Below are 25,733 nucleotides of genomic sequence, written 5' to 3' on the forward strand. Positions count from 1 at the left end.
CCAGCTCAAACAGTTCAAAAGTTACTAAAAGTACAGCGACATGTGTTTCTGTGCAGTGGAAGGCCCTTTCCAAACTTAACTGGTCCCCTTTCTGGCGTTAAACTGGAACAAATTAGGAGCGACTAATGCTCAGACAATGTTAACAAATGAAAAAATGAAAAAATAATGACGTAATGCTATCATAAAATGTACTTTACTCCACCAAATAATTTGCCTTTTCTTGCCGCATAACTTACTCAACCCTGCAGCATAATTTGGCTATCCCTTGCCTCATAATTCCATTGGCCCTGGTCATGAGTCGCACATTGATTGTGCTAGTGCCTCATTCAATGGAGAGTCTTTCTTCCCAAACTAGAACTCAACATCTAACGGATGACAGGTCAACTAAGATGTGGTATATTACATCCTGCAACTCTTTTACGACTTCAAAAATGATAACAATGAAATGCATAGGAGCAGGATCATACCTGTCTGAACAGAATTGTGTACTAGGCCAGGACCTGACATTCAAGATGTACCCCTTGATTGAGTGGATTTGGTTTGGTTTGTGGATGGCCCATGTTTGAAAGACGACGAGAGAATTCTTCAAGGAGCATATACAGTTTGCACATTGACATATATTGTGTGCAAAATAACTTCTGCGCAAGTGGCTGACATGGTTGTCTTAACTAGAGCTTGTTGCATAGTCAGTACATTGAATATGACAATCTATACTGATAGCCAGAATTGTTTCAGAATGGAAAATGAATTTGGCCAATTGTGGTCACAGTCTGGTTTCATGACCTCAGCTCGGCTTTCTCTTGACACATATGTAAATAAAACTACCCTGATGTCACTGATGAGATGGGGTTCTTGCCACAGCTGCGAAAACAATACTTTCCTGGTTTTATCATAGCGGCCGAGAGGGCTGACTTAGATGGGGGCTGCCATATTCTAGTGAGTGGCATGCGGGAGAGCACGGCGATAACCTAGCCCTGCGATGGGACAAGACAGAGGTATGACTGGAGCCAGTTGAGAACCAGCAGGAGACTAGGCGGCTCCCTCCTCTGTGGAGGAGGCATGAGCTAAAGGCCCCAGCTGAGGTCACGGAGTGAGACAACCAACTGAACGTAAGCACTTGAACACTGTGTGGATGTGTTGATTTCCTCCACATGGATCCTGGGACAGACTTGGCGGTAGGATCAGTGGTTGGTGATGGCAGACTCAATTGGGCAGGGAAGTTATCCTGTGCGTGGCCGTTGAAGATCTTGTGTGCCCTCCCTTCTAATCTACCTTTGGAGGTCTAAACAACCCAGGGGCAGGCTACTTCTGTGGAGTAATAGCGCACCTGACGCATATAGCTTTTCAAAGGGTACCAATACATAGGTCTACTTGATGATGGTACTGCCTTTTCTGCTGACAGAAGTGAATTGGTACCTGCAGAGCACTCCCTGCCTAGCCCCTATACTTATTTTCTGAACACAATCTTGCACACAAACTCTTCAATCACAACCATAGTCACTGATGGAGGTGCCCATGCATACTGCTCATTGCACTGCGGTGGACTGAAACCCTGTAATCATACCTAAAATGTTATCAACCGGGAGCTGTGAGTGCCCTTGCTTACTTGCTTTGTTGATAAGGGCTAGGTATTGCCTATGATGGTAAATAATGCTGTTTGACCGTACATGGTCCCTTTTTAATCTATTTTGCTGTAGTTAAATAGATTCTTTAAGAAAGTACGACAGCATATGAAAAAGAAAACCACAGATCTGGAGCAACAATCAATAAACTACTTTCCAGCAGAAGACACTGAGAAATGACTGCCTAATGCAAATGGTAACAACATGGTCCAAGGAAATAATCTTGACTCTATCCTAGCTGCTATAAAAGACTTAAGAGATTCCCGTGAACATAAAATGGACTTATTAGATATTGGTCTACTGCATAATGACCAATGTAACATGGTGGAAAGAATTACAAAAATTGAGCATGAGATGGTGACCATGGGATCTTTGTAGGGGCAATGGAAAGACCCCATTGAAAGGATCTGCATTGTTGAATACAGGGCTAAACTTGGGAAGTGGAGGGCCTGAAGGAATACACTCAGAGTGGTGACCCTTCCTGAGTGCATTGAATGGAAATATGTGGTTATAGTCTTGGAGGACTGACTAAGGCACATGGTTGATCCTATCTTGAGGGCCTGTCCCAATTCTTTGCATTCAAATGTGTTCCTAGAGTCCCAACGATACCACCCCCCTCAGGACCACAGAGCAACCATTGGTTGCTAAGCTCCTCTATACCATGACAGGGATTATACCCTACAATAAGCACAAGACAAGGGAGAACATATGGCAAAAAACTGCAGAATGATTCTGTTCCCGGACTTCCCTAGCTGCAGTTCAGCAGCAGAGGGCGTAGTCCTTTGTTGCAGCCAAAAAACAGTTATGTCCAATGGGAGTACATGATGTTCCCAGTAAAACTTAGAGTAGAATTGGCTAAAGAAGTAAAATTCCTCACACGCCCACAGGAGGTGTGGAGATAGATAGATTCTCAAATACTGACAAGTGCTGGAGGAGAGGAACATCCCAGACTTCGATCTTGGCAAACCCAGTAGAGAGGTGGCCAGGAGACAAGATGGGGTGGCCCATCGTGAGTATAAACTCAGTTGGGCGATGGCTGCCCAGACAGGGTGCAACTCTTCAAATGATGTCACAGGCCTGGAGAAGTATGCAGGTATAGAAACGGATAAATAGAGTTTGATTTGGATGGGAGACAATTGACTCACTGTCCTGGAAAAACGGTGTTGAGATTGTTTTTTCTGTTTATCCAGTGGAGGCTGCCTCAAGCATCAGTAGGAACTGGAGCGGATAACTTAGATACTATGGATGGAACAGTGTAGTTGCTGCGCATGTTCTTGATGCGACAATCTTGATATGCAGGAGGTACCTACAGATTAAAGGTTTCTGAAATGGAATGTCTGGGGCCTAAGCAATATACCTAAGAGGTATAATGTTTAAGCATAGTTGAGCAGAAGGGGGAGCAAACCACACTGCTACAATAAACATTGCTCTAGGGTTGAGGAAGCAGCCCTACAAAACCAGTGGCTAGGGCAGCTCTATTCCACAGCATATTCAGCTTTCATAGTACGTGCACAAAGTGCCACTCCCACCTCCCGTGGACACCCCCTCTCTCCCATCGCTGTGCTCAAGGAAAATATTAAATTCATGTTTTGGTTGTCCAAGGCGTAGACTTTTATTTACATCACACAAGGTTATTCATAAGCCAAGACAAGAAAGAGAAGGATTCTTGGTATTCTTGCATTCGTTTACAAAACAAACATTCATAGACATCAGAAGGCAGTAACGAAGATGAGCAAATCATAAAAATATCACCTTCCTAGTCTAGGCACACCCAGGCCTATATGCGCAACAGCCCTCTCCCGGTTTCATCCAGGACACCTTTGCAAAACCCTGCTGCACCCTTCAATGAGGCCTTGCCAGGAAGATCATTGCACCACTTGAACTCCAGGGCACTGCATAGCGCACTGGCCCACCGGGGTACCTGAACACAGGCAGCCTCCTCAAAGTTCTAGTCAGTCCAGATATCGCAGGTTAGGGCAGGAGAGCCCAGGACCACTAGCAGGTCAGTCCACCCCACCTGCTAGAAGTACACACAAATCATGCCCCCTCATGGGGTCAGTCCAGTCCCAGAGAGTCCATTATTGTGTATCCCCATTTATTATTATCTGCCAGGGACCCTTCAGTCTCTCAGGGTGTGTGGGTGGGTCGTTGACGAGACATTACTGTTCAGGATCTGCTTCCAGGCAGGATCCGAAGGGACAAAGAGGCCGAAGACCCTGGTGTGCTGCCAGATGACGTTACTGACTTCCCACCTCACAACACCTGCACTTCCTGTGCAAGGTGGGGCTCAGGCCCCTGACGTGACTAAGGGCGAACTACCTATAGGTGTGAGGGTCACCTGCTCATAGTATGTGCACAATGTGCCACTTTTGTCTTCCAGGGACCCCCCCTCGCTTTGCTGCAATGCTCAAGAAAATTATTAGATTCATGTTACAGTTGTCCAAGGCGTAGCCTTTTATGTACATCACACAAGGTTATCCATGAGCCAAGACGAGAAAGAGAAGTATTCCTAATATTTGTGCATTTGTTTGCAAAACAAACATTCATAGACATCAAAAGGCAGTAAGGAAGATGGGTACATCATTAAAATATCACCTTCCCATTCTAGGTACATCAAGCCCATCTTGTTGTGACATCCACTGCACGCAGTGTGCCAGAAGGCCCCAACGTGGGACAGCCCTCTCCCGGTTCCATCCAGGACACACAAGCAAAACCCTGCTGCACCCTCCATGAAGCCTTGCCAGGAAGATCACTCCATCACTTGAAATCCAGGGCACCGCATAGCGCACTGGTCTCCCCAAAGTTCCAATCAGTCCAGGCATCATGGGTTAGGGCAGGAGAGGTCAGGACCACTGCAGGTCAGTCCATCTCCCCCTCGTGCCCGGTGTACACAAATCATACCCCCCTCATGGGGTCAGTCCAGTCTCAGAATCTCCATTCTTGTGTATTCCCATTTATTATTATCTGCCAGAGACCCGCCACAGGGTGAGAAGCTTACTGGCGCACTCATCCTCCCCCCAACGACACTGACTGAGCTCTGTGATTGCCCCAAGTACAGTCTGGATAAAAAGCTCTTGGCCCTTGACAGACAAGTGAACACTCTCACGGTGAAACAGCTCCACCCTACTTAACTGGAGCAAATTGTGCCAAAATGTGCCCGTGGTGGAACCTGCCAAGATCCTTTGGACTGAATGATTCAGTTTTTTCACTGACTCATTCATGGCTCTAACCGGCCCAGCCCTATACTAGACTGGCTAAGGAATGACGTCCCACCACAGTATTGAAGTTGCAGGTAAATGATTTCTTATCCTAGACATAGTGGAGGACAAGCCTTCTCTCACTCCCCGTCTACCTAATGGAATCATATCATTCCCCCCTGCCTGCATGACCAAAAATGACTGGTAAGGGCAATCCACCCCCCTCCAAGGCCTGCCTAAGATGCCCATAGAGGTCCTGCAATCTAAGCCCCCTAATACCCATCCAGTGGTGCATAAATCCTGCATCCAACTGGGCCTTTTCAAGGCTGGAACTGTGAAACTGCTGAGCTGCTCTGCAAATAAAGGAATGCCTGCACCAAGAACTGGCCCGCCTAATCAACTGAAAAGAGAGAGAATTGCTGGTGTTATATACATAGCTAGCAGACCCTTCCTTCCGATTCCCACAACTAGACCAGATGTGGTTGCACGTAACGCTCAAAACATGCTGCACGCCATTGACCCACCCTTTTAACGGCCTCCACCTGTAGCCCCATCACGGCTGCTGTGGTGGCTCCTCCAATGCAGAACAAATTAGAGCTAAAAATGTCTGACTACTTGCCCAGGAAGAGCAATGAGCACCTACACACCCAAGTAAACTGGAATTAAGTAATTTGTGTCCCGTCATAGTGCACTAACAGCCTTGAGGATCCACCCCTTGGTCGCCATAGCAGGAAATCCCATATCAAAGGTACCGGGCAATAATAGTTGCCCGGGACAGTGTGGAGGTTCACCCATGTACCCTTCCCAAGGGGGTCTGTGTTTGACCTCCTGACCCTCATGTGGAGAGTACCTCCCTCCAAGAGCACATCTGAGAACCCAAAAACACTCCCCCTGTTTTTAAGGAAGCTACCAACTCTGAAATGCGAAAGGCGCTGAAGAACGCATGAGAGTATGCAAAACTGAACATTTTTATTTCCTACTGTGACAGGCAAATCTGATGCCGCATCCCCGCTATTCGTGCTAGCCTAGCCACATCAATAAGCCTCCTACCATCTTCCACAGCCGGGCCACGTGCTCCCATCCCCTAATGGCCTTCCGCACCCTAAAGTCCTTAGTAGAATACTTAACTTCTTTCAATCCTGCAAAGCTGATGATTGCAGACAACTGCCCCCAAATTAGTGACAGTGATTTACACGTCCCATTGTTTAGCCATAAAAAAACAGCACCTCCTCTGGAGTAAACCTCTCTGTTGAGTTACCAGAACTAAAGGATGAATTGTAGGCCTGCCAAGCCTTCTCATACATACGTTTGGTCTTGGGTGCCAGGGATGCAGTGATTATGTCTTTGGCAATGGGGCACCAAGCCTCCACAACTCCACAACATTCTGACCATTATTATACCTGCTGTACGTGGAAGTGAATGGGTGATGGGAGTTTGTTAATGTTAGTTGGGCTGCCTCCCTTTTAGGGCGGATTGCTATCTCTGTATCCCATGCTTCTTAACACTTAATCTCCGGATGTCCTTGAATCCAGCAAAAGGAGCAGAGGTGCTTAAACCTACATGTTGAATCCTTGGTGCATTTCGTCTTGTACTGCAGGCAACCTGTTTTTTGTCCCCAGAGCTTTTGTCAAACCAAAAGGACTGCACAGATTATGCTGATGACAGGCTTGTTGCACTCGGCATGCCAAATATTAATTTCCCTCTGGTCCCAAGCAATCATCTTTCTTCTGTATAAACTTAACACCATATTAGAGCCAGGCAGAACCTTCAAACTCTGAGGCGACCCCATGTATCAGGGACATATAATCAAATAATTGAGAGCCCTGTCACCCAGGTTTTGAGGGACCATTCCAGCCACACTTTCTTAGGCTTCTGCTCATTCTCCTTCCCCAACCTGGCCTTGCCTGTGACAAGCCCTGCATTAATTAACCCCTTGCGTGCTCATGACGAGCTCAGCTCATCATGAGGCACGGTCGCGCTGTGCTCATTGCGCCGCGCCCACGTGGGGATAATTCCCCTGCTTTGCTGGGCACTCCATTGGAATGGGCTTGGTCATGACGAGCTCAGCTCGTCATGGGCACAGTGCCACCATGCTGCATGACGAGCCAAGCTGCGTGAGCCCCCCCTCCCCAACACAGCAGGGGAATTAGCCACGCAGGGGAGGGGTTAAGTCATAAATATTGATACATTCATCTTTATAAATCAGCTATGCAATTGCTGAAGGGTGGGTCAAGTGGACCCAGAAATCATCGGGCTCACCATGGGTGGAAACTGTATTGTACCTGCCCCTGTGGTCCCTGGGGAAACCCCGTCTGCGCCCATACTTGCGCTGCCACCCCCTTGGACCCTTGCTGCTGCCGCATGGCCCGTTGATTGTGATTCCATTGGACCCATCCATCCAAACTGCGAGGCTGGGACTAGCGGTGAGGCCATTGGTGCCTTCCCCCATGCTGAGGGGCCCTGTGGGGAATAAGTACCCCCTACCAGTTGTGTCACTGATGGGGTCACCCCTACCTGTGGTGAACCCCCACTTGCTTCTGTAGGGGCGATCACCACTATGCTCTTTTCAACAGCGCCAAAAATTGTGATGAATACTGGACTTCCAGTTGCCTGGTCCGTGCTGCAGGACGTAGGGTCTTGTGTGGTTCACTCACCCACACCCTTGGATACTGGTGGTGCTTGCACAGTGGGATTTTCCAGCGTCTGAGGTTGCCCATCCCTATAGCGCACTGGGACCTTTTGCTGCAGTTTGGGGGCAGGCCTATCTGGCTGCTGCTCTTTCTCCAGACCACCTGCCAAGTTCTGAAATGCCCAGTCCGTGCTGTTACGCTTCGCAGTTTTTGGAAGTTAGCTGAGGGCACGGGATACCTCCTGTGTCACCAGGTTCCCGTGGATGAGCCTGCCCGCTTTGGCACCATGTCACCACTACCTACTACTGAGGATAGCGAAGGATAGGTACCTGGCCCCTTAGATGCTAACAGAAATGGAGGAAACCACATGTTAACCACACTACAGTGGTACTAGCAACCTATCTCTGTCTTGTCTGCAATCATTACATACAAAGTTGCTGTGTTGAGAGCGGTGGAGACAGAACCCTTTGCCGTGCTAATTTTTCATCATATGACCAGCAGAAGCAATATATACCTTGTCAAGCCTGGTTGGACCTGCCCCCATCCCAAGGAGAACACGCCACATTATTAACAGAGTGCAGAACCATTTCATGACCAGGAATTGAACATATACTACCGAGCAGGAGTCTATGGCCTTACTCACCCTAACTCAAGGACCTTTTATGAGAAAGCACCACCCAGAGACTCACCCACGCTGAGCAGCACACTGTTATCGCATCACTTATAAAGCATAAGAATTCTCTGGACTTACTCCTAAGTTTGAGAGGAGTCGCATTAGGTTAGGCCAACCCCGCGGCTTTAACCTGTCTACTCTGCTCTCTGGTCGGCACCTGTGGAATTACGCCCTTACCCCGGTGGTAACCACTCCCGCCCACCCCCGTCCTTGGTTGCCGGAACAGATGCCACTGCCCTACGTGTGCTGGCTAGCCCAGCACCTCTGACCATCCTCTGGCCCCCAACGGCCTATGGGGACACAACGCAGAAGTCTGGTGTTTGCCCATGTGTAGCCAGCATGCTGCTAAAGGGCTGAGGGCAAATCAGCAGGCTTTGTACCTAATCGGAGGCTACCGCATGGCCCAATGAATGAATGAATTTGCATTTATAAAGCGCATGGCTACCAGAAGGCCTCCCAGTGCTAGGAACAGAGCCATCATAGAACTACCACTAAACATCAAGGAAACAGAAAGGATTTAAGCAGTCTTTAAAAGGACAAGTAATCATTCTCAAGGTGGTATAATTTGGTAGCTGGTTCCAACGTTTCGATGCGTTGCATGAAAACAGACGTCCCCCGCTCTGAGACCTGTTTATCCTGGGAACTGCTGCCAGGTGTTTATTCCCAGAACGCATGGACCTATTAGGACAGTAGTGAGAGATGATAGACCGGAGAATTGGAGGATCCTTGACAGATAAAGACTTATGGACGACACATAGAGCTGCAAACTGAACTCTTTCTGCAACCGGAAGACAATGGAGAGAGGCGATTGACAATCTTGCAGATTTCTTATTAGAGATCTGCATGTGGAGCACAATTTTGCACAGTCTGTAATTTTTTAATCGTTGAGCACAGGGAGCCTAAATGGAGAGTGTTAATGTAGTCAAGTCGTGAAAGAATTAGAGCTTGAACCAGCAGCCTCCTGGCATTGAAAGACAGCAGGGGGAGGATTTTCCTAATCATCTTCAGTATTCCATAACAGGTCCCTGCTACCTTCCGTGCTTGCTCCTTTAGATTTAAATCATGGTCCAGCCAAACACCAAGGCTTTTGATTTGATCTTTGGGAGGAGATGCCCAAGCACCTATGCCAGAGAGAGCTACAGTTCAGGGGGGAGGGTTTACCCAAGAACATCAGCTCAGTTTTAGCCCCATTAAGTTTTAAATATGAGCCTTCCATCCATGCAGACACCTTTTCAAGACAGCCAGCCTGATTGGTTTCTGCATTCTCAGATTGGTTGAGGGAGACAATCAATTGAGTGTCATCGACATAGGTAACAATCTGTATGCCAAAGGGCTTGACAACCTCGGCCAAGGGGCTCATATAAATATTAAAGAGCATGGGGCTCAGGGAAGAACCCTGAGGGAACCCGCATCTCAGAGGCATACTTTTAGAGATAGAGTTATACTCATAAACTTGAAATGATCAGTCGTCCAAAAAGGACTCTAGCCACTTTAGTGCCATTCAAGTCATTCCTACCTCTCTGAGTCTCGCAATCAGTAGTTGATGAATAAGCATGTCGAAGGCCGCACTCAGGTCAAGGAGGACAATTGCTGCAGAGCCACGACATCTAGAATTTTTCTGGCTTCCTCAACTACTATAGACAGGGCGGTCTCCGTTCCCTGTTGGGGTCTGAAACTGGTTTGTGAGGGATGAAAGCAATCATTCTTCTCCCAAAAAGTGGAGAGAATAGAATTAACATACTTTTCAGCAATTTTGTAATCACTGGGAGAAGCGAAATCGGGCGATAGTTCGAGACTACTTGCAGATCCAAACTCGGTGTGTGGGGCCTCCAAACCAAGGCAAGAAGCATCGGAAAGCCACATGGCATCTTGCATGCCGCATCATTATGTAGAGCACAACATGTCAGTTGGCTCACACTTTCGCATGTCCCAATTGAGAGCCTTAAAAGTTAAGCTTCCCAAGCCACTGAGGACAGGGCGCGAACGCCGCAAGACACCATGCATCAGGGTGCCAGATCGGGAACACCACTCAAAAGATGACCTCACCACCACTGCTGGGACTTGAACCCTTGCATTAGAGGGGCGCGTGACACTGAATGCCGAAGATATTGCCTCTGAGCTACAGCTCCTGGTTCTACAATCCGCCTGTTGGCCTACCTCATCCCCCAGCCTCGCGGCACGCCAAGACCACCACTCGCAGCCGCCCTAGGGACTTACCCGTCCCGGGCTTTCTTCCGTCTCATTATGTATATGTTAATGTAGTGTTGCTTGTATAGCGCACCTATAACCCCAGACGTGGCATCAAGGCGCTGTAAGCATACCGCTGAGGAACCCTTCCTGACCTCTCCCTGTGAATTGCCCACTCCTGGGCACTCCCAGGGTGAAAGCCAGGCATCCTAGCACTGTTGGAGCCGTTGTGGAGATTAAGCAAGCTATTGCCCAGAGTTGCAGCGTGGGACCCATGATTAAATTAGGCACCGAGGCAAGAATTACCAGGTCCGAGGAAATTGAGCCCAAGACCCACCGAGGCGGGAATTGAACCCTGGTCCCGGGTCAGACCTCTGCATCAGGGTCTGCCACTCTAACCATTGAGCCACACTTCTCCACCTCCATTATGCATCATCTTGTGTGTTTTGCTGTTCACCCTATGTGGGAAGGGTATGCCCAGACGTGGGTCCCGTGCTCACTGCGCCACTGGAGTCAAGCTATCCTGGCTGAAGACGGCTGATAGCTAGAAACCGGTCCTAGGATGCTTGTTTCCGGTCCGGGGAAAACATGGCTTGGCAGTTCGGGCTGGACTGTTCCCATGAGGCAAAGGGTCAAGGCTGATTTGCATATGGCCATGCATATGGCCATGGATTAAACCCAGATTTGTGACTGGGGGTGAATGTTTTGCCATTGTGCAACATTCCGTCCATCATCTTGTGGGTTTTGCTGTTCACCCTATGTGGGAAGGGTATTCCCAGACGTGGGTCCCATGCTCACTACGCCACTGGAGTCAAGCTATCCTGGCTGAAGATGACTGATAGCCAGAAAACGGTCCGAGGATGCTTGATTACGGTCCAGGGAAGACATGGCTTGGCAGTTCGGGCTGGACTGTTACCATGAGGCACAGGGTCAAGGCTGATTTGCATATGGCCATGTCTGAACTGGGATGGCTTAGTGAGCAAAATAACAATGGATTAAACCCAGATCTGTGACTGGGGGTGAATGTTTTGCCATTGTGCAACATTCCGTCCATCATCTTGTGTGTTTTGCTGTCATTATACGCCACGGCACCCGCTTGCCCTTTATACTGCCCCAATGCTGTAATACGCGTTTATGTGCTGAACTCCCCCGAGAGCCTCACCTACTCCCAGGTGCATACTTCATGTAAAATGCACCAAGCAAATCCCCTCCCCACATGCAGCACATCAAACATGCACCTGACCGCCTGGGAGACTCAACCGCTCCTGGGCTTACCTTAACAAAATTTCACACCAAAAATCCCCAGGACATGCTCAGCATGCACCTCGCCAGGGGACTCACCAGCCTCTAGGTCGAGATTACAAAGGCCACCCATCATGCAAAACCCCCCCACACAGGATATGCAAAGTGGCCCCATCCTCCCACCTGAAATGTATATCCCCACCATTAAATGTCCCATCTGACTCCAATTCTAGCACTGTTTCCCGAGTCCTTGACATGGCGTCACTGTTCAGGCTCTGCTTCCACGCAGGATCCGAAGCGACAACGAGTCTGAAGACCCTGGTGCGCCACCTTACATGGGACTCAAGTCCTTCCTGCACCTCCAGATGACATCACTGACTGCCTATGCCCCAACAACTGCACTTCCTGTGCAAGGCGGGGCTCCGGCCCGCAGCGCGACTAAGGGTGCCCGACCTCTAGTCACGGGGGTGCCTGCTCATGAGGTGTGTTTTTATCTGGATTAAGTCCAGAGTACCCTTTCAAAAGAAAGCATAAGTACAAGAAATGAAAGATTAATATATAATCCTGAGCTGTATACTCAATGCCAGGATGGGACAAACTCAGACCAAGAAGGGCTCTTGGATAAACTATCTGTAGTGATGGCATCTTTTATGCCACAATCTTTATTTGTGGAGGTTATTGTGTGCCCAATATGTCACTAGATCTATCATATTTACCTCTTAAGTGCTGCTAGAACAGTGTCAATCTTGCTGTCACTATCACAAATTCTATTACATTTAGATGAAGGTGACAATTGTTTAAGCAGCGGTCCGCGCAGTTCATTGCTGCTGAAAAAGGGGTCTACAATACACATGGACAGTGGCACCCTACCCTGTCGTCAAAGTCAAAGTCAAAGATAGCTTTATTCGATTTTTGTTTAAATCATAAAAGCACATTACAATAAATAAAAGCAATAAAAAACAGTTCATAAATTCACAGCAGATAAAAACAATCCTTCATGCAATTCAGTTAGTTTCATTTTCGATATTTTTAAAAAGGGTATTATAACATAGAGGATCTACACCTGATAATACTTTTTAAAAACAGGGAGACTGCATAAATAGTCATTTCATCATGTAACAATTGTATCTGGATAAAAACGGGCCTACATTGTCTCAGTCCCCAGAGTTTTAACAAAGGTAATAAAAATCTTTTCCTACTATGCGAATAAAATTTACAGGATAAAATACAGTGTATGGATGATTGCAAGGAAGAATCATCACAAGGACATGGTATTACATTTTTTGTCCAATCATTGATGGTTGGAAAGGTGGCCATTCTGAAAAAAAAGTCCCTGTTCTCATAAGGGCTAGCAGCATTCTACTGTAGCTAGAGTTATTTGATGACAAATATAACTGCATACCCGGTCCATATAATAGGTATTGATGTTGAATGACAGACACCTTCTTCCTCTCTATCTGCCCACGTTGCTCTTCCAAATGCTCAAGACAAACATCCTTAAGGGCTTTTTTGCAGATGGAAGATAGAGTGGAGGGGACGCTGTAAAACTCGGGGTGGCCTATGTCTGTTAGAAAGTCTTTTACATAGCCAAGCCAATGGATATGTTTTGACCCCTGATGATTGACACAATCCTGAATAATGGCTTGGGTAAACTCAGTTTCGGGTGTTGTCCACACTTTGTACCATAACAAGACTGGGGAAACATTAATTAAATTTGTTATGTAGACCAAGGCAAGCTCCTTATGGCATACGTAGCTAGAAGTGTATTTAGGGACAGCCAGCAGATATCTCAGAAAGGCATTACACACGTTTGAATTTCTGAGGAATCTGCAACCCCCCAGATGCCTGCCCCGTAAATGGCGGTCGATACGCACTTAGCCTTATAGATGTCCAACAATACACGTATCGGTCTGCCCCCCAGTCTATTTGCGAAATGTTTCACAGATCCTATAGTACGAATGAAAGCTAGCTTCCTTGCGGATACCGCTGTGGACCATGTACCTTTTTTATTAAAAAACTATCCCTAAATAGGAAAAGGTATTAGTAAGTACAATCTTTGACTGATTTAAGAAGGTGTTACACATTACATTCTTTCTAGAGGGGCAGCACAGGGTCAGGGTTTTCCCTACATTTATTTTTAAGCCTCTTTCGTCCATGTATCCTGAAAAGATATTCAGCGCCTTTTGGAGGCTTAATTGGGTCCTTGCCATTAGAACTGCGTCGTCCGCATATAGTAATATTGGTACTGCTACACCTTCTATTTTAGGGTAATCAAATCATTATCAATTAAAAAGGCTGCCACACTATTTATGTACAGATTGAATAGAAAGGGTGCCAGGATGCAGCCCTGGCGCACACCTTTCATGATTGGGAATTTGATTGTGCATTCTCCGTTTTTACTAAAACTGACATTTGCCCCTACCCCTCTATAAAGTTCTTTAATAAAATTAACACCTTCGATGCTGATGACGAGCTCAGCTCGTCATGTAACACGGGTTTTTGAAAAACGCCGCACACAGCGGGAAAAGCCGCCGCAGCGATGCGGTTAAGTATGTTGGGGTCAATGCCTAGATCTTTTAAGGTGTCCCACAACACTTCATGACTTAGGCAGTCAAACACTGAGCTAAGGTCAACGAAGGTCATGAATAAGTTTCCCTTCTTTGCCACTATATACTTGGCCGTGATTATGGTCAGATAAAGTCCTTGCTCGACTGTGCCTACGCCGGATGTGAAGCCTTACTGAAACTTAGAAAGGGCGTTCACCTCCTTGGCTCATATATGTAATCTGTTCAGTATGATTCTGCCAGCCACTTTCATCAGTGAATCTAAAAGTGAGATTGGCCTGTAACACTTTGGGTCGCTACGATCTCCCTTCTTAAAGATTGGGACTCCTGCCAGGTCGATGGAAATCCAATTTTTGTGTAACTATTTAACACATTGTTCAGAAGGGGGGCCCAGAGAGAGATGTCAGCCTTGTAAGTGTCTATCGGGACTCCATCTGGTCCCGGAGCTTTATTCAGAGAACTCTCTGCAATGGCTAGTTCTACTTCCGCTAGGGAGAAGGTTATTTCTAGGGGGAAAAGACCCCGGGTATCGGGCACCTCGTCTGGCTGATAACCGAGGCGTGCCGAGCTAACTAACTCATCTTTTTTGTATAGCTCAGAAAAATGGTTTACCCATACCGCCTCCTCTATGGCTATCTCGATTGTGTTTGTTTTCCTTTCTATAAAGAAGGGGGCATTTACGGCCCTCCAGAAGGCAGTGTTATCTTTCAATATGCATGCCTTATGTAGGGCTACCCAGGCATCCTCTTTTAGATCAAACTTCCTCTTTTTTATTGCAGCTTTATAAGTAATCTGGCTATCCTTATATCTGTTATGTTTCTAGGTACTTTTTTAAGAGCTAGCTTCAGCCGCGAGTGAGCTTTGCTACACTCAGAGTCGAACCAGCCCTCGGTCATATTTCCTTCGCCCAGCCTGCTCTTACGAGTTAGTTGATTACAGATTTGTCCTTTGATTTTTTGGAAGGCAGATGCGACCTCGGTTGGGCTGGGGCTGTAAATTTCAGCACAGAAGACTCAGCAGGGGTGGTATGGAAAGCCTACAAAACAGGCCAAAACATTATATCACACAAGAAATAACATAGAGAAGAGAGTCTCATAGCATTTGAAAAGAACATGTATGCTGTATAGGAGGCAAGAATGACACGGCCCATACAACATTGTATTGCCTGGGGCCTCTGTGGAGAGTACCATGTCCTCACACATGACTTGGTAAAACAACACTTCCTGCTGACACAACGGAGTTGTATGAAGTAGGAAACAATGCAGGTTGCATTCTGGCATGGCAGAGGCAACGGATAGATGGGTAGGGGAGCTAGAGGCACCTGATTGTTTTCACATTACCACAGATGGCTAGAGTGTGGGGAGAGTTGCTCAATATTATCAAGACTTATATAGCGAGAGATGCTCCACCACAGAGGAGGACATTGAGGTGGTAGTACTATGATGGTTGCTCCAGGCAAGTGTCATAGATATACCTAAACAAGGGAAGCTTCCCGCTCGGTGTGCTTCATACAGATAAAGCTCCCTCATAAACAGTGCGGTTAAGACCCTTGCTAATATTTTGACGCTCTTCCTGAGGAAGGTCATCCCAAACTTGGTGCACAGGGACCAGATGGGCTAACTATCTGGCAGAACCTGAGGCGACTCCACAACTTGCTAGATTACCTTCATACGACACAGGATCCCTTTGTACTGTTCATGTTGGATGTTGAGAAAACCACAACTCCATTAGTTGGCAATACATACAAGACCTGAAAAGGCTGGGATTCAGCCTGAACTACTGTAGCTGGATGCAACTGCTTTATCTCCAACTGGTGGCGAGGAATCTTATGGGAATCTCGACCCTCGGACACCTAGTGGGGAGGGACGACATGAAATCCATCCTTGGCCTACAAGAGGAGTTTGATCTATGAGATTCTCAAGTTTTTATATGCCTACAGGTCCATGACTCGCTACACATTTAGTTTGTGGCATGGGCAGAGTTAAAAGACTGTGGTCTAGTAGAGAGCAGAATACTCTCGGAAGGGTCAACATCTAAGCCTATTTCATACACATACAGCACACTCATAAACAACAAACCCAACAATCTCTGACCCTTCAGAAGCAAGTGGGAGACCGATCTGGGCTCAATGGAGGACGTAGGCTGGAAGGCTGCTCTGATGCACCCCAAGGAGGTAGTGATAAAACGAGTATATTATCATAGACAATGGCTATTTGAGATGGGCAAGGCACAGATCCCTATATTTTTGTGATGTGGGGAGAGGTAGGGTTCCGTTTTCCACACAATAAGGGAATGCCCACATATACAATAATCCTGGAGGATGGTAACCTCCAAGTTGACATCCATTTTAGGGGCTCAAATCCCACACATCCCCTACTTCCTTAGATTGGGTATCCCCCATGATATGGATCTCCCCGGGAAGCAGCTTCATTTTTGCACTTTGTGTTTTTCCTGGCGAAGGAAGATATTGCTAAAGGATGGGGTAGTCCGAACCCTCCCACTTTGTATCAGTGGGTCACTTGTATGCAGTGCATAATTTGGCAAACTTCTTAGCACCAGGGATTGTGACAGTCTGCCACATAGTGGTGCTGCCTGTCAAATGTGTGTATGAGCACAATGTTACAAAGATGAAAGATGTGTAGACCAGGTGATGTAGAAGAGGTTCACAGCTTTATACATAAGATCACTTCTTGGTTACAGGTATAAGATGTAATAAGTCAGATCTTGTAAAGTGCCCCACCAGGAGCAGCCCCCTCACTTCTCAGCCCATCACACCAACTCTCATTCTGGCTGAGCAGTAAGGAAGAGATACATAGGCAAGGGGAAAGGCAAACAGTAGATCATAACACACAACAACAGCTTGTTGATTAATTTAATATACATAAACAATCACCAGTATGTGCCACCCACGTCTTATAGCTTTTGGGGCCTGGAATAGTCTGAATTGTCTCACTTTTAGGAGTCTGATGGTTAGTAGTTATGTTAGTATTGTAATTGACAGTGCTCACAGGGGCAATGGATGGTGCAAGCTGCCATGTCCTCCTGACCGGAGACCCACCCTGCACTTATTGTTTTACAAATTAATCACTGCTTCTACGATGCCCTGCATTGAGGCGGAGAGGGTGGTTTAAAGTGCAAGGAGTTGCCCAAATACATTTCGTAGAGTGTGGAGACCGTGGGGAGAACATTATGGCTTGGACTGGGGCTCTGGATCTACTTGAATGGAGGAGCACAGATTACACCCCTGGGGGATAGGAGCACCCCTGCAACATCAGAAGCACAGCCCAAAGATTAATGGAGGTGGGAAATATGATGTCTTTTGTTGGTCAAATTAACATCTGTCCGACGTTTTTAACAGGGGTGTGCTGATACTCTATACAAGTAAGCTTCTGTGTTTATGTGTGACATATGCTGATTGTACAAGACAAGGAAATTAGTTCTTATTTGGTGTTACCCATAAACGTTATTACGTTTATGGGTGTTACTATACCCATAAACGTAATAAACACAGTTTAAAAAAAACAGAATTGCCTCATTGTGATGGTGTTTCAGAAGCTGAATTATAGAACCAAACTTTGTTCATCAACCACTCCCTTCTAGCTGCTAGATAGGCTGATTTACCATTAAAAATGCCCCTCTGTGTTTCTCAGGGTGACCTCTAGCCTGCATACCTTAGCTGAACAACACAGATAGTTGTTGCATTCCCAAGAGAGCTGATAATGCCAGGCTAGCTCTGAGAAGCTGATGGCCCTCAATGAGGATGCTTGCAGCTTGGCTCACATGAACCAAGTCTCCCTGGAAGTTGAAGATTCCTCTCCTCTCCACCTAATAATTGCCTGTGCAAAGCTTAAATATATTTTTCTGATTTTCTTGTGTTCCTGCTTGTGTTGTTTTGGCTTGTTCTCCATCCGTGCTCCAGTTGTTTGTAGTAGTGCTTCTTTCTGAGTTCCTAGCAGCCGGCTTGGGGTCTGGATTTTGTGGGTTTGTTGGGCTTGAGGGGAGCCAGGGTGTCAGCATAGGTAGTGATCTAGTTAATAAAGTTAGTGATGGAGTTGATTAGGCTGCTGCTTTGTTTGGGCTGGTGTGCCAGGATGTTGGCCATCCAGCCTTCCTTGGGGATATTGTTCCAGTCTCAGCTGGCTAGTTGTTCTCTGTTGGTGCAGGATGGGAATGGTGAACTTGAAGACGGTTTGGCCAGTCCAGGGGATCGTCGTGGGCTGGTCAAGATGTTGTTAAAGGTGGTGAAAATTGCGTCCAGGAAGTGACTGGCAGAGTGTGTGGGTTTTGGATTTGGCCAAGATTTCCTAGGACTTCAAGTAGGGCAGTTGTGTTCAGGTCTGCAAGGTCTTCCAGGTGGAAGTTCGTCTCTGAGGAGGATAAAGGTGCTAGAGTCAAGCATGAGTGGTGCAACGAAGTCCATGATGGTGTCGGCAAGGATTATACCTTTATTGTGCCTACTGAATGTGTCTGCTGGGCATCCACAATGTGGCCTCCACTGAGTAGGTATTGGAAGTGGGGAAGAGAACAGAGTCTGGTGGGTGGTGGTCGGAGAGGGCATGGAAGGCAGGTAGCGGAAGAGATGGGAAACGAGGTAAGGAGTGTGCACTGAGGCAGAGTTATGGAAAGAACAGACAGAGGTAGGGAAAAAGCAGGCAAAGGCAAACGAAGGGAGGGGGACAAGAAAGAGCGAGACAGGAGAAAAAGTGTCAAAAGTAGCAACAAGCAGAAAAAAGTGTCAAAAATAGCAACAAGCAGAAAAAAAGTGTCACATATATAAACAAGCAGAAATTGTCACGATTGGAAGAGAAAATAAACAGAAAAGAGCAAGAGTGGAAGAGAGAAAACACAGAGAAATGAGCATGAGTGGTAAGCAGAAATGAGCGAGAGTGGCAAAGATGCACAGAGAGGCAAGCAGAAGTGAGAAAAATGAAACAAGGAAATTAGTGGCTATAAGGCGAGAACCAGTGGCAAAAGAAAAGAAGAACTTGAAAGAAGTATCAGGAGAGAGGGAGATATGACCAAGGGGAATGATCGAGGCAGGTGCCTTGGAAGCACAGGAGCGGGGTCTGAAAGGGCCTAGACTGGTTGGATGACCACACACAGGTAAGTCCTATGGGGGCTAGGAGGCACCTGCTCACTCCTGTGACATGCGGCATAAGTAGACTAGAGTTGTGCCAGATAAAACCCCTCAGGAGAGAGAATGCAGCAAGGAGTGGATCAATGCAGACTGTAGGCATTGTGTTGAGATCTAGGAAGGACACATTGCGAGTAAGAGGAGCGCCACAAGTAGCGGAGCGTGGGGATTCTCATGTTATTTTAGATGCTTAGCAACGATGCTCTCCTATTCTTGGACCTAGTGGTCCTCAATGAGTTGGAGGATGGGAGACTTAAGTATCCCAGAACAAACCTGTGAGCACCCTTAGTACTCCATCAAGAGTTGAACAGATTTCTCTTGTATATTTTTGTTATTTTATCCTGAGATCTCGTCCTGGAAAGCTTCACTTGTCACAGGTTTCCAGGCAAACAACCAGGAATGTCATCTGATATTTGCAATTTTCCTGCTACATAGTTATACGCACAGCAGAAGGCCACATCGGAGAAAGACAGCAACCCGTAGATTATTTTTCATTGGTCGTTTTCTTTATATTCGTCTGGGAAATTATTTCCTTGTGGATACCCTTTCCATTGATGCCTGCAAAGGTTGAAGGTTTCCGTTTCCATTCTCATCCTGAAAGGAGAAGTCCTCAGAGCCCTTTGCTTTAATGAATATCCTACCATTTGATCCACCCACTTTGGCTCCACTAGTGCATAATTGTACACAGCTGTTTTGACATTCAATTAGGCAGCAGTAAAAGCATTTGCACCTACTGCCTATCCTTTTTATTAGATGTATGGCTGGTGTAAATAGGTATATGTTTATGTGGAAAAATGGATTTGTTAATTGAAGTCAATATTTTTCTTATATCAGAAGGCATCTGTAGGAATGTATTGGATTGTGGACATACCTATGCTATCTTGGAAGACGAGTCAAAAATCTAAAGAGCTAATAATTGTCGACACTTCCTTGAGATATCTACAGGAGATGAACAGAAAAAGACAAGGGATCTTTTACTATATACCTACCCTGTGATATCTGTGGGAGGCATTGTCTGGAACCTGAAGGAATAGTGTGTGATCCCTGATTCCTTTGACAACATGCCAGGAAGCAAAGCACTCATTCGTATTTGCTTGGTGAAGCCTCTGTCTAATCATGGTCTCGCTTCCTCTAATGTAGGTGCCTTCGCTCGATCTTGTAAGCAATCTGGAAGATGCAGCGAACATTGACATGCCTGCGGTGTTCCAGAAGGTTAGTACTGCATGCCGGAAACCTGTCCTTCAAATGTATAATCCAGGGCCGGCTTTAGGGCAGTGCGACTGGTGCAGCAGCACTTGGCGCTGACCTTTGGTGGAAGGGCGATGACCTCAGGAGGTGTGCTGCGTTATGACTGGAGAGATGAGGGGCACTTTTGCACGGGGTGAGTGAGAGAATCCGAGAAAGAAGTCATGGTGGGGGGCCCCAAAAATGAATGTTGCATCAGGTGCCACCAGCGCTAAAGCTGGCCCTGGTGTTATCAGCATGTCCAACCTCACCCACTGTACCAGGTATGTCCAATAAAGGTTACGCTGGCCAGATTTCTCGAAAAAGATGCATTTACATATAATTAATCTAAATGGATGTTATTTTACTCATACTGAAAATCTTGCATGTGTATGGCACTCCTCGACCTATGTCTCTATACTTATGTACTACACAACCTAGGCAACAGTGAAGGGTGCCATGCAGCAGAGGGCAGCAATGAAGCATGTAGGTTTTTGATGTTAAACTTGCCCTCCCTCCCTTCATTTGAGTCTTTTTGATAATCTGTTCTTTGAAGACCCTCCCCCATAAAATACCCATCCATTATATTTTGCTTTATAGTCAAGACCATTGTTACCTTAAAACCTCAATAGGGTAATCGGCTTATCGCATCACCACATGAGGTCAAAGAGGGACTCCACATTTCCACAAATGACTTAAAAATTGCTTCTGACTTAGGTGGAAGAAGGGTGAAGCATCAACAATTAAAATGGTCATGTTTCCTGTACTATCAAAATCTAAGTATTGTAGCTGCCTATTTTTTTACCTTTACATATGGAGAGGCGAGATCGCAGGAGAGCGGATTGATTCGATTTGGCAAAAGTCTTTCTATGGTTGTCGCATAATGACAGTGGTTCTTCTGTTCTCATAGGCTATCCAGTCTTTCAGCGACATCCCAGCGATGGTGGAAGAGAAGAGTGTAGAAGGAATTCAAAGTAAGTAATTTTATTGCACCATCATTGTCAGTACCAATTTTCTCATTTTAGCTGCACGTTCTGTAGATAACCGTGTGAGTTGAGTGGCTCAGAAGTATGCTATGCATGATCATACAAGTAACCACATCATTTTTATGGAGCTAAAGAGGCTGGCAATGATGCAGGGGCTTGCAGCAAGACCTCAGGCTTGCAGCGCTTTTCTACTGTGTGTGGCGGGTCTGAAATAGTGCCTGTTCTACTATATACAGCCTTTACAAAGATGAAGCGTCCAGGCACTGTTAGATCTAGCAGCCATCTGAGCAAGCAGAAACTGATGATATACTGACTGCTCGTAGGCAGAATTAGGAATTGGCTGAGGGTCTGAAGGAGGCAGGGATAGAGAAGGTAGACACTGAAGAGGCACTGACCCAGGCAGTCAGGATGAAGTAGTGGATGAAGTTTGGAAAAAGGAAACCAGCAGAGTCAAACTGGACTCTAGGGCAATCAGGCAGTGTCCGATGGGCTGGTCTGACAGGTCAGTGTGTGGGCTCGTTTTTTCCCTGATATTAGAAAAATCATTGGCTGCATCAAGCATAAAGGCATTCAACCTTCCAAACGCTGCAAAACACTTATACTGCGTGTCTTTACAATTTAAAGTGCCCCAATTAGTAAACATTGACCACTGTTTTAGCTATCTAATTCACTAATTCGGGCCACTTTTATTTTGGTTCCGAGGCCTATGTTCTGTCCCAGTCTGACCCTGAGCTGGTCTGACAGATCAGTGTATGGGCTGCTAGTGGGCTGGTTTATTGGTCGGGTGGGTCAATTTTTACTGTTTCAATTAGATCTTTATTCGGTTATTTACAGAAAACAACCATAAAAGCACAATTTAATATACATCATAAAAACAAATTGATAAAAAAAACACATTGTCCACAGGAATAAAACACAGGAATAAAACACAATCGATCTGTAGGTGAATATATACACAATTTGTACAACAATATCAAGCATTATCCCTCCATGCTGATTCTAAATTTTAGGGCTAATTTTAAAAAACTGATTACAAATAAAGTGCATTCGTTATTTAGCAGCTGTAGGTGACAGAGTGCAGGTTTAATCTGGGTAAAATTCAGTCTTTTTAGAAGAGGCTTAAGGTAAACCCTCCGGGGAATATCATAAAAAGGGCAAAAAAATAAAAAGTGCACCAAATCCTGCGGAGACACACAGTCGCAGCCGCAGGTAGGTAACACTTGGCCTTGATGGCTGCCTCTTGGAACGGCTAGCAATAAGTGAAAGAGGTTCAGCCGAAACCTAATTAACAAGAAACGGTCAAAGCTCGACATTGGCCAAGTCAGATATGGTTCCATACTTAGTGTGGTTTGTATGATAACATAATTTCTATTGCTGCTTTTCTTTAAGTCCACCTCCTCCCGCTGGAATAGCTGTGAAAGGAAGAAAGTGTTTTTCACAAACTTTACGTCGGTTACAGTAATTGAGTCGGGATTTAGGAAGAGTTCGGGACGCCCCAATGCAGTGAAACAATTTTTCAGGTATTTTAGCCACGGGATTTTTAACATATTATCCCATGTCAGTGCTTCTCTCAGGAGCTGGTGGTTTAACGGCAGGTCCTTATTTAGCCAGCATTTCAGCCAGGATGTTAAAGGCCGAAGTGCAATGGTATCACCTAGATAAGGGGAACCTAACTCCTCATGCACTATAAAATTGGCAGTTCCTCTTGGAACCCCCAGAAGCTGTTTCAAAAAAGTTATTTTCTGTTACCACCAAGTCCTTAACATTTGTGTGCTCCCATAACTCACTTCCGTAGCAGCCTATTGCCACACTCTTGGCCTGATACACTTTTAACAAAGCGATTGGACGTTTCCCCATTTTCCTCGCAAAATTAAAAATTGCTGCATTTGCCCGTGTTATCACCCCTTTTTTCTTCTGTACAGCGGGGCCCCATTTCAGTTGGTTATCAAACAGGACCCCCAAGTATGAAAAGGTTTTAGTCGTGGGAATCTTCTCCCTGTTTACATGAAATGAAAACTCCTTCTTATGTGCTGTACCTACATTCATAACAATCGATTTTGAGTTATTAATTGAGTGATCCCGGGATTTCATAAATGTAAAAAAGGTGTTAAGCAGCAGTTGGAGCCCTTTTGCGGTCCTTGCCAACAAAACGGCGTCGTCCGCAAAAGTAAAACAGGCACTGAAGAGGCCCTGACCCAGGGAGTCAGGATGAAGCAGTGGATGAAGTTTGGAAAGAGGAAACCAGCAGAGTCAAACTGGACTCTAGGGCAATCAGGCAGTGTCCGATTGGCTGGTCTGACAGGTCAGTGTGTGGGCTCGTTTTTTCCCTGATATTAGAAAAATCATTGGCTGCATCAAGCATAAAGGCATTCAACCTTCCAAACGCTGCAAAACACTTATACTGCGTGTCTTTACAATTTAAAGTGCCCCAATTAGTAAACATTGACCACTGTTTTAGCTATCTAATTCACTAATTCGGGCCACTTTTATTTTGGTTCCGAGGCCTATGTTCTGTCCCAGTCTGACCCTGAGCTGGTCTGACAGATCAGTGTATGGGCTGCTAGTGGGCTGGTTTATTGGTCGGGTGGGTCAATTTTTACTGTTTATGTTTTTGATATTACAACAAACATTTCCTGCAGCAAGCACAAATGTGGCCATCTTGGAATTCTCGGACATGTCAGCTGCTCTAGTACACAATTCCTGGCGCAAAATGTTAAAAGAAAAAAAAGTAGGAGTACGATTTTTTTTCTTTAAAAATGTTGCACCCATAAGAATTTTGTGCCCGAGGCAACCGCTCCTGTGGCCCCGCTGATGCTACGCCACGCCATCTAGGTCTGGTGACTCAGTAACTACTGATGTTTTCACTCCAGGAATCTCTGTTTGACCTCATGGTCACAGATTCAAATCCTGGCAGGTCCAGTCTCCCATTTCATCTTTCGGTGGTCAATAAAATGAGCAATTAAGTTGGCTAACAATAAATATCTGTTCATTCATTGCCAAGAGGCTCATATGCGAATGTGTGATTTAGAAATACACGTAATTTTATCTGATACTGTGTCACATACGAACACTGGAAAAGCTAGTTTAAGACATGCTCTTCACCACGAGATTGGACTGGCAGGTATCTTAATAATGGAATAACTGTAGAGACGCAAATATACCATCTTAAACAGGGGTAAATGGTTGTTTCTAATGGGATCTTTGAAGGACTGTGCTGTTTCCGGCTGGAAGTATAGCAGCATTTGTTGGCATTCATAAAGTATTTACAGAGCACAGCAGTATACAACTCAACAACTTGACACACAGCAAAATAGCAATACAGCAAAAATATAACAGTGCACAGCACAACAAGACACTCAAAATAGAATACAACTCAATATCCTTAGTGCAACTCAACAATAACACAATGAACTGATGCAGCACAAAAATACAACTCAAAAAATAAAGCACATGAATAACACAATATGTTACAAATATTCTTGCCACACATTAACACTGTGTCAGTAGCATAACTGTTGGATAGATCTCTGCCTCAGAATTATAGCTTGAATAGCAATTAGATGCTAGTGTCTTCCAAAAAAAGCCCCAAGGAAGAAAAAAGCCACAGGCAAAAACCTCCAGAAGTCAAGACCTGAAGTGGCATGGCAACTTGCAGCAAGATGTCATGTCAAGATATTATGAAAAGGAAATCTAAAGCCAGGAGGCACCGCAGGAGGATTGGCACAGCATCAGGCAGCAAGGAACATGCCAAAAATACTTATTTTCCTTTTATAAGAAGAACACAGTGACGTAGTCCCAGCATCATAAGCCTACATCTTGGATTGAAAAAACATCTTTAAGGAACTGCTAATATATAGGTATTTTGGTTTGGGAAGAATAACTCCTTCCCGTAGGCTCTAGCAAGGAAAATCTGGGAAGGAGAAGGCAGACAGGCCTGCAACACAGTCTACCGAAGAATGAGAGGACGGACACAGGAATGTCTTCAATAAGAATGAGTCTTTATTTAAAGTCTTTTTAGTATTTCAGTAATCGGACCCACAGCAGAGCAGCGCGTCTCAGAAGAAGAGTATAGTAGAATCACAGAGTTCTAGAATAGAAGAATAGAAAGAGTAGAATAGAAATAGAAGAAAGAAGAGATAGAAGAAAAATACCAGAGAATGTTACACATCTTCCCTTTTTCAGAGAAATAATAAATGATACATTACATGAACAATCAAATAAATAATGTACAAGAATGCAACATTTAAAGAAATAAAAATATTAAGATAAAACAA

At 45.6% G+C, this 25,733-nt stretch overlaps 1 protein-coding gene across 1 annotated transcript in view; it reads left to right on the top strand.

The window, feature by feature from the left end:
• Positions 1–25,733, top strand: part of PROM2 (prominin 2) — a 379,221-nt gene that overhangs the window by 187,930 nt on the left and 165,558 nt on the right. The window contains exons 8-9 of the mRNA XM_086943323.1: positions 20,390–20,461; positions 21,384–21,447. Coding sequence (XP_086799449.1) covers positions 20,390–20,461; positions 21,384–21,447 — 136 coding nt within the window. The remainder of the gene's footprint in view (positions 1–20,389; positions 20,462–21,383; positions 21,448–25,733) is intronic.

Source organism: Lissotriton vulgaris, chromosome 11 (assembly GCF_964263255.1).
Source record: "Lissotriton vulgaris chromosome 11, aLisVul1.2, whole genome shotgun sequence".
In the NCBI taxonomy this organism is placed as follows: domain Eukaryota; kingdom Metazoa; phylum Chordata; class Amphibia; order Caudata; family Salamandridae; genus Lissotriton; species Lissotriton vulgaris.